We start from the raw sequence: 10,472 nt of genomic DNA on the forward strand, positions 1-10,472 counted from the left end.
CAAATTACAACCATTTGCCATTTAATCCTTCAAACATATATTTTTAAATTTACAATGTAACAATATTTAAAGACAAGATTATTTTATTTTTTAGCATAGTCAGTGCCAAAATGCACTGTATCTCCAGTGTAGCCTTTAACGTTAACATAACATAACATAACATGACATAACATAACATAATGACAAGCCCAACAATGTTTGCCATTTGCCTGACTAAATTAGTGCTTTGATTACTTACAGACTAGATAGTATCTAATACTAATAAATATGTGCTTTATAGATATTTAAACAGAGAATTATGGGATTAGGACTATGATTGACAATAGTTATTTCCTATCTTTTTGAATCAATTCTAAAATGAGAGAATTTTGATCAATTTCAATTCTGAAATTCTAAAATTGAAATCATGCCATGTTTGTACAGAATAAATTTAAAATGGAACTCGCTAAGTCTCCTAACCATGCTTTGTGTGTGTTACTCCATGTTAGCAGTTGCAAAGGGCTCCCATTTACTGTAGTTTCTCTAGACTCCCTAGAAGACCATGACCAGTCCACTGGAAAAGGCTGTGGCCCAGAAGAAGGAGGCCATTGAGGCTGTCATGGAGATGTTTGAGCGGGGGGCGGAGGTAGTGGCCAGCGCAGTCGGGGAGCTATTCCCCCTGTGCGAGGCGGCCGCCCCGGTCCTGCGGTTGGTCCTGGACAACGTGCACAGCAAGGAGGTCTTCTACGTCAAGGAGCAGTTTTTGGTTGTGCGAAACCAGCTAGATATCCTCTCCACCCAGCTGGAGAACATAGATAATGAGATCAAGAAGGGACGGTTGGACTCCCAGTACTTCTCTGTGGAGGAGAACCTCCGGAACCAGTTCCGCAAGTATATGGACATCCTGGAGGCCAAGCCAGAGTTCCGGGAGGTCAAGACCAGACTGTTTCTGGAGCACTTTGGCAAAACAGGAGGGGACAAAAACCTCCACGTGCTCTATGATGCTGTGATGGGGAGAAACACTTTTGGGGAGTCCATTCTAGAGGTAGTGGAAAGATATGAGGCCAGGAACAGGAGAACCCTGGAGGATTTCTGTGTTCGAATGAAAGAGCTCTTCTGCCTGGGGCTGATCTCTCTGCTGGGCCACTGTGCACTGACACATGGGGAGGAGCAAGAGCAGGCAATGATTGAGGATTGGAACCAGAAGATCCAGGAAGTGGAGACCAGGATGAAGATTACTATTGAGGAGTGTGTGGCAGCCTTCCCAGAACAGGCTTGTCTGGACATAAAGCAGTTGGTCCATGGGAAGGAGGAGAAGAGCAACCAGGACACAGCTGAGGCACTGCAACAGTTCCTGACCAGGAAATACGACTGGGTGAGCTGGTCAGTTCGTGTGATCAACCATTCTGGCAGCAGCTACCGGAACTGGCGCGCTGGGGACAACTTCCAGCATGTGGTGGGCCAGAACTGGTTTGACGTGTTGCAGGTGAATGACACCAACGTGGTGGTGTCCTACAGCTGTAGTCCCCAGCCGGTGCCCAAGGACTGCATCCGGCAGCTGATGGAGGGCCTGGCGAAGAAAGGAAACGTCCAGGCTGTGGTGGAGGCCCTGCAGAAGCAGCTGCCCGGGTTTGTGGCACACGCAGTGAGCCGCCACAAGGAGAGCTGTGCGGCCTGGAGCTTTCCAGAGGACTGCCATTACTGGGAGAGGCACAAGAACGTGGCACTATGCGTGCACTCTGAGTGAGCTAGCACTTTTACACACAACAGTGTGATGACCCAATTCATCTGCACCTAACTTATACTGGTGGATTGTCATTATTTGTTTTATGTACTCCCTGTTAGACTAGCCTCGAAAAGAAAGTTAAAGCTTTGCTGTAGACATATAGACATGAGATAAAACATACATATACTGTATGAAGGTCAAAGGTAATTTGTGCCACAACGACCAAACCTTCAACAAGGCAGACTTCCTTGAAAAGGGTTATATTAGATCCCAAATTACGAACATGATGAGATCAGAGGTGAGCTCTGTTCTGAGTGGGCATAGGAGGGCCATGTCTTCCTGTTTGGATGTAATTCATACAGTTTTTCATGATTTCTATTTATATAAAGGTCTGTATGTGTGCAAAAAAAGATTGACGGCCATTGCCAAATTGCTATACACATTTTCTAAGTTCTCCAGGACCAAGGTGGGCCTGTCTCGATCTGTTTACAATAACCGTGAGCCTTCAAAGCAGTATATATAATTATATGTAATTAACCAGGGTTTAGTAATAGATAGTAAAAATAAATGTAAAAACAGGCCATTTATTTAGTTTATTTTGATTGGATATTTTGGAAATGATCTAATTGATGCTGTGTATCTTTATGATACAAAAGTAGTGTGACTTTAAAATAATCATTTATGCATGTCCATTATCACTTCAACTCTGTACTCATATAAAGTAAACATATGCACATGCATGTCCCAACTTGTATCTGTGAAAAATGATGTGAGAAATTAGGTAAGATGATGTTTAAATACTAAAGTGTAATTATTCACCATTACATTGATGTAATTAGCAGTATTTCACTGTAATAAATGTTAAAAATGTTAAATGTTAAAGTCATTTTGGATGTTTTTCATTTCAACGTCATGACTCTTACATCCCATTTTGCCATAGTGTAATCTGGCAGTTGCTTGGAATCTTGCTTTAAAAATAACCATTTACATTTAAAAATTCTTCTTCTTCTTCTTCTTCCTATTATTATTATTATTATTATTATTATTATATTTATAATTTTTTTGTAACAGATGTAAACCATGGTTAACATCAAGACATATATCATATATCTTTCTTTGGTCCAGCATATCTTGATTTATATTTGCATTTAAGTCAGCATTTTCTAAGTGGGTGCCCTCCTTTAACAGTCAGCATGCAGCCTTTAACTCCATTAATACAGGGAAAATGAGCTTCAAAGTGCTTTGCTCAGCGCTATGGAATTACTCATTACGCCCGTCAGGGTTTGGCGCGGTGGACACGATCGTAATTTTAACAGCAAGAAAAATGACTGTGTCAGGGCTTTCGCCAGGACTGTGTACTGTTGAGTGTCCAATCCTGTACTACATCACTTTTCATCCTTGTTTATTTTGTCTTTGCTCATGAAATTCTATACTTGTTTTACTCTTTTAAACAGTATATGTCAGTGGTATTATTTTGAAAATAGGATAGTTTTGTCGGTGCATCTGATTCCGCCACTGAAATTTTATATATCGGGATGATGTGTACAGGCCAGACATCACATTGGCCAGATGTTTGGTAACTATACAGCAGCAACTCCAGCAACTGCCAAATCCTGTCACTCAGTTCAGTAACTATACATCCAGTGGCCACAGCTTATAATTAGAGCTATTTGGTAGCCTACATCATACTTTATTAAGTAGCTACTGATTTGTAGTATTGAGGGAATTTGTTGAAATAGCATTAGCGATTCTACATTTTTCAGAAGATAAGCAATTACATCTGATGCATTCATTTGGTATAGTAGCCTACCACAATGCATTACACACATCATCCAGGCCTACTATTTGTCATTTAGATTTTTTGTTGAAAGATTATTATTCATACCATAAATGTTTAATTAAGCAATTGTGATTTTTTTTTTAAAGCCACAGCATTTGATAAATGGCTATTCTGTTTTCTGCAGCCAAGCGGGTGTCTAAAAGAACTGCATACTCACCATGTTGCTAAATAATATATTCTGAAGGCAGCCATGCACTTGCTAACGCAGCACGATATTTCTGGCTTCTTCAGCTCTCAAACACATTTTTCAAAGACAGGTGTGAGAAAAAAAAAACCTTGTCACACTAAAGGGGAAGATCCATTTTAAAGGCATGGTTAGAATTTTAGTTTTCTTCAGAGTTTCAGCTAACATAAACTGAGGAATTAGAAGGATGTCTGTGCCTTCTGGAGGGAAATGGATACATAATTCTGCCATACAATAAGCATTATTATTGTTTTTTTTGTTTGTTTTTAATTATTTTTAATTTTTTCCCTCCCCTTGCAACTATGAGGTAATCAGATTGACCCTCCTGAATTTTATTGAACAGATAATTAATTTAGCCACCTATGCATGCTGAAGGGGTTTTTATTCATAATTCTTTTAAAGGTCCTCAAAAAACTCCAAATTCTTGTAATTTTATTTTTTTTACAAAGGCAACGCTGACTGATTTACAAAAGTCACATAAAATCGGTACAGGACTTTCCCTTGGATATGTGGAATTTAAGGACTTAGAACCCTGGAACTTGGCACTGTATGTTGTTTTTTTCCAGCTCTGAAAACCAAGTGGGGGTTTGTACTGTTAACACTTACCTCAACACATCTGCTAATCTAGCCTGTGAATTTTGTTGAGTTGCTAGACTAGACACCCCTTAATGGTGCCTGCCTTTGCAGTCGCTCTTGTTACCTCCTTTATAATGATCTCAGAACATTTCTCACAATCAGTGCTTAATCATGACTAGTGCCAGTGGTTGTCATGGAGCTGATCAGTTCATATACAGTGTCTATCATTTACAACCCACAGCGACCAGATATGTGCACCACAGGAAACCCCCATTTTCATTAGTGGTTCTGTGGCTTCTCCCCCCGTGTCTCCTATTGATCCACTAAACACTCTTCCCCGATTAAGGTTTTCATTGGCTTTGTGTTAATCTGGGCTGTCACTCAAATTGGGGCGTTAATTCTCTTGGTCAGCTACACGATTCAGTAAGAACTTGCTTTGTGGTAAGGGAGTAAAACCCTTATTCTTTGTTCTTTCCTGTGACAATACTTACTTGAGGGGAAAAAAATGGCAGCAGCCTGATTTTGAAGACAGATGGCGCCATAAACAAAGAGATGAAGAACAAATTTATTCAGCTGATTCACTCAAATGAAACAAAATGGGCGATCCTTCATTGAACCTGTCAGTTTGACGGGCTGGAACTAAAATGTTTTTGAAATGTTTGTTTATTATAGCTGTTTTCACAATGTAATAGACATTCATATTTTTACTCACTTTAAAGATTGTATTAGATATTCAAAATACTGTATCTAATCAGATGTTTAATCAAAAATCATTCAGAAACACTGCAAGAAAACACCTGATTGCAGAACTGAATGAGTTTGGGGAGATGGCAGGCATAGTAGAGGATCCAGGGAATGTCACAGTATTGATCTTCTCATTCCTTCTTCACTGCTGTCCTCAGGAGGGGAAGATTAATGCCTGGTCTTTCTCTTGGGGATCGATATTCCAGTTAAGCTTCACTGAACAATAAGGAAATTGAATGGTGTGGGTGGATCTGGGAAGGAACAGAAGCCAACTATGCAGCCAAGAGGCCATTATGGGGCCTTGGGAAGAGAAACTGGAGATGGCACCCTACCAGTGCTGATCTAATCAGTGACGAAGATGGCGGCCGTGGGGTGTCTGCTCTTATTAGCTGTTTATTCATCCTGTGCCAAGCTTCATGAGGTGGATTTGAAGGGCTGGAACAAAACGGAGTTGTCCTCCTTTAAAGGGTACAAAACTACCTGCCCCAGGAAAGGATATCAGCCAACATCAATATTTAATAAACAAATGACTGATTTCATGGAGGCCGGCATTAGAGTGCCCCTGGAGGCGTGCGATCAATCGCAGCGTGGCTCTGCCTGTCTGCTTCTGCCAATCAAGAGCCGAAAGTAATGCTATTATCTGTCGGTCCGAGTGGACCATCGACCAGTCTGCCCCTCTTTAAATGGGCTAATCTGATAAAAAGCATTAAAACATTTGTTCACTGACACAGGGGCAATCACATTTACCAAAGCCTTCTAGGTCACTTTTCAAAGTTATTCCCTAACATTTAGGGGAGACATTCATATGCACACTAGTTCAGTATCCTGAACAGTGACCTAGCTGCTGTGCCATACTGTTGTCTGAATTCTAATTATTTTAGGCATTGTAAATTGAACAAGTGCTATACTCTGCTATATCTATTCTAATGCATCCTGTGTCTTCCTGTTTCCCATCAAGCACTCAAGGCCATCTGTAGTATGTCTCTCTCCCTCTCTTCCTATGTCTCTCTCCCTGAGTGCACCTTCCCTACCAACCTAGTTACTCCCTTCCCACTCACTCAAAGATACACACATACCACATACTCCCTCCTTCTGCTTGATAGAGCAGTTCATAGACACGTCAGCATTTAGGTATTTTCCCCCCCAAATACACTCTCACCCCCCCCCCCCATATTGCATTACATCAGTCTGTCAGAGAGGGGCTCATTCACGGGGTCCCTGTTTTCATCCAGTCTGTCAGTTCACATAACATTGCTGTTGGGGGGATTGACACTGAGTGCTTTGTTACTGATCATAGGAGGACTTTCTTCATCTCCCCTAATAATTAGGCACAAATATGATTCACACAGGACAGGATGTAGAACATAACATTGACGATGGAAAACGTTCATTAAAAAAGAAATTAAACATTCGGATGGATGCATGTCTGTAACTATATATGTGCCATAACAGCATTACCACAACAGTGCAGTTCCAGAATTTTCACATCGAAACCTCGAATTAATAACAGCAGCTGACCTCTGAGCTGTAGATGTGAACAGTTAGTGGTCATTTTCTGCTAGGGGCACAGGGACAGCAATGCTAACCCCCAACCCCCCTTCCTCAAGGAATGAGGAGTGAGCCTGAGAAACTGAAGGCGATGAATGTGACTTAAGAAACCCAGCACCACCATTCACCACTACTGAAACAGGAAGCAACAGCAATGATTCCATACTTAACCCCCCAATGAAACACACAGAGTAAGGCCTTTAGTCCCAAATGAATCATTTATTGCATCAGTCCTGTGGGAACAGGATTACAAAGCAGAAGTGGCCTAACTGCCGGAAAACAGGCTTTTAGAGGCAGGAGGCTTTTTACAAAAAACTATAAATAGTCTTAGAGTTTTCTCTTGTTGGTCTGTCCTCATATGCATTAGTGAATTAAAGTTGGAATCAATATATTGATCTGTGCTCTGATTCTCCATGAGATACTGGGTAATTGTATTCTCTCTCTGTTCTTCTTTCTGTGCCTTGTTTAATTTCAGTGCTGCATTATTTTATTGATATTGATCTAAGAATAGGTCTAATTGCAAATGCAAATTCATATAATATTCAGACACATACAATTCAGGTAAAATAGAAAGTTATGATATTATATTTATTACTGATGCTCATGTCTGCAATAGAAATGAATAGTTATAATCAGAAGAATGTAATTAATCTTGTAATTAATATCTCTCTCTCTCTCTCTCTCTCTCTCTCTCACACACACACACACACACACACACACTCACTCACTCTGTCTCTCCACTCCCCTTCTCAAAAGGATCAGTTGTTTGTCAGTAAATGGACTTTCTGTGGGAGGCTGTGTCTGACTGGAAGAATGCATAGCCAATTGTGTTCGAACAGTGGGGCGTGTTAAATGACCATGTGAGGGCCAAGCTAGTGCCTTCGTGAAATACAAATGAGACTATATTCTAGTGTAACGAAGTGTGAAAGGTTTAAGTATGAAATTCTATTTTACTGATGAAGAGAGGTAGACTTTAATAGCAGCTTTATATATGTGATGAATAGCCTAATAAACAAAGAAATGTAATAATTTGTTCTCTCTCTCTCTCTCTCTCTCTCTCTCACACACACACACACACACACACACACTCTCACATACTCTTTCCCTCTCTCTCTAATATGATATATGTAGCTGGACATAAGGTATGATATAACAAGGCATACTCCGATCCAGTGAATCAATTAACATTTAAGCATGTTTGCTTGTTTAAACCGAGGGCACAAAAACAGTCAAAGGTGACTTTGTTTGCGATCGATACCCAGCTCTGTACAAGCTGCCATGCCCTTATCTATTTCCTCTGATCTGCTCTGGAGACTATATTGATCCAATGAGAATGATAGATGGAGTCGAGTGAGTTGTCTGCATTCAGGTTGAGTTACGCCAGCATCTCTGAGGAGGGCAATGCCCCGATGTGCATACAGATCAGTACAGATCATAACTCTTCCGCTTTCTCTATCAAAGATCATAACTCAGTAAGAGCATCACTGTGAATAACAGTAGCCACGGACAGGGAAAACAGGCCTTATCTATTATGGGGCGACATAGCTCAGGAGGTAAGAGCGGTTGTCTGGCAATCGGAGGGTTGCGGGTTCGAGCCCTGCCCTGGGTGTGTCGAAGTGTCCTTGAGCAAGACACCTAACCCCTAAATGCTCTGGTTAATGAGAGGCATCAATTATATAAATACAGTCCATTTATCATCTAAAGCCAGGTGATCAGGCTACTGTAAAAATTATGATAAAATATTTTTAGGATAGCATATTTAATTTGGATTTAGCACATAAGACTGCTAGATCCAAAAAAAAGTGACCATTTTGGCTGTGAGTCATTGACATGATGGTAGCCTATTTGGCTTTTCAGGTTATCAATTCTTCATCATACCATTTAAAATGTGTGTATGTCAAATTAGTGCTGTAAATTTGTTTCATGTTTCTGGGGAACACATAACATACATTGTGAATGGCTTTTACAGGACAGATTCATGTTTGGTAGCACAAAACAAGCACCTTTCTTTAGAACCATTGAAAGTTGTTAAACATTTATTACAACGCAAATAACAAAGCGTACAATCATGCTGAAACTGAACTCCCGATGCCCCTTCCTTGCTAAGTGAACTCCTCGAACATTGGCATGAGCACCAGGCTGAATTTTTTTCTAAGAGCTGTGCTCGCGCACACAACATATAGCAATGTTGACAAAAATGGTGGTCAGCATTTTTGGCCAGAGCGTGTATCGTATTTCCTCTAATACCTCCCTCCACCAGCGGAAGCAGGGGAGTTCTCATCTGTCAAGGACAGTCCCTTTCCTCTCCTGATAGATAAAGCGGAATGAAGAACGCCCCCTGTCTCTCACTGGGTCCTTATTACCCGTGGCCTGGAAACACCTGCTGTGTGAGACCTGTGTTGTTCTGCCTCTAAAGAATGGCAGAGTGCTGGCAGCAAAACTTTGAAATCTAGGAGCGACATCCACAGGATTCCTGTTGCAAGCAGCAGGAAATGATGCTGTTGCCACAGCGATGACAAAACATTATTTGCCCAGCTCCCATCCTCATCCACCCCAGGGGCAGACTCTGTGAATGGACCATGATAACCCTCCATCTGCCATTCTTCAACAGCATACAGAGCCCATGCCAAAACTCCACTCCAACACATAGCATATCTGTAGTATGAAGTGTTGACAGAGCTTTGATTTTCTTTTTTTTTCTTTTTTTGATTTTCTGACTTCCAAGGTATACCTCGCAATTATTAAACAAAACGTAGATGGAAGAATGTATTAATTATACTGTTATGCATACAACAACACAACTGGCATTCCGTCATACACTGATGCACCCAGTACTGGCACTCCTAAAGCTGAGTGTATGGTGTTCTGCAAGCTTTACAATGACACAACAGTGAGTTTACTGTTTGAAGCCTCTGGCAAGTTCTCACGTTTCTGCTTGGCTTATCATAATAACACTTTCGTTTCAGAGGCTCAGCCCATTCTGAGTAAAGCAGCCCAACCCACACTAGTTTTCCCACGGGAGAAACAGAAGGCTGGAGGAGGCAGCCGTTAACGCGTCCGTTCCCCCAAACGACATTCTACTTGTGGTAATATTTCCAGTGCTGCCATTTTAAAGAGACAATTGATATCATGCATATTCACACACATACGCACGCACACACACACCCACACATACACATGCATGCGCGCATGTACACACACAGAAACTGTCTGTCTGTGTACATACGCAATAACCTGCCATACATGTTATGTTTTAAAGGGCAACCATTTCCTGCTTTTAATTTCCAGAATCTCATTCAATTCACAGCACAATAAGGCTGAAATTGCCTCACATGAAATACACAAATACATCATGCTGTATACTGAGGTCAATTGAGAGGTAATATACTGCATACAAACATTAAGATATATATTATGCAGTCAACCTGTAATTAGTTATAAATACATTTTTAGGCCCCTTTAATCCTGCTGCAATGGTGTTTTCTCTGTCAGACATCTGGTTTTGTGGCCCAGGGTGGGCCTCTCCATCCTGCTGCTGACAACCACACCCAGTGTTGGTTACGCATTGAAAAGAGAGTCCCTCTGTGTGGAGGGTCACTATAGGATCAGTCCAACAATGCAGACAGTAGCATAAAAGATCAAGAGCAGTGTTCAAATACACTCTGCAAACACTAATGTGAACAGACCTAGGAGTAGGAGAAACAAGGAAGACTGTTAAGACGGGGTTGTATTAAGAGCCAATAGAAATAGCATCTCCTAAAAGGGGGCCACATTGTCTGCACTCACAAAACAGTAACAAGTTGTGTTCTTCTATTGTGGAAAGTCCCCAAGAAGGCCTGGAATCTGTAACCTTGAGGCTGTCAGCACAGGCCTTT

The 10,472-nt window shown here is 41.1% G+C and overlaps 1 protein-coding gene across 2 annotated transcripts in view; it reads left to right on the plus strand.

The window, feature by feature from the left end:
* LOC135263385 (protein rapunzel-like) overlaps window positions 1-2,573 on the plus strand; it is a 3,588-nt gene extending 1,015 nt beyond the window's left edge. Inside the window, exon 2 of one of the 2 annotated variants that reach the window (XM_064351352.1) lies at window positions 536-2,573. In XM_064351352.1, coding sequence (XP_064207422.1) covers window positions 542-1,726 — 1,185 coding nt within the window. In that variant the 5' untranslated portion in view covers window positions 536-541 and the 3' untranslated portion in view covers window positions 1,727-2,573. Of the gene's footprint in view, window positions 1-488 lie in introns of both variants that reach the window. The other variant, XM_064351342.1, reaches the window with a different exon arrangement.
* Window positions 2,574-10,472: the final 7,899 nt, after the last annotated feature.

This window comes from Anguilla rostrata, chromosome 1 (assembly GCF_018555375.3).
Source record: "Anguilla rostrata isolate EN2019 chromosome 1, ASM1855537v3, whole genome shotgun sequence".
NCBI classification, from domain to species: Eukaryota; Metazoa; Chordata; class Actinopteri; order Anguilliformes; family Anguillidae; genus Anguilla; species Anguilla rostrata.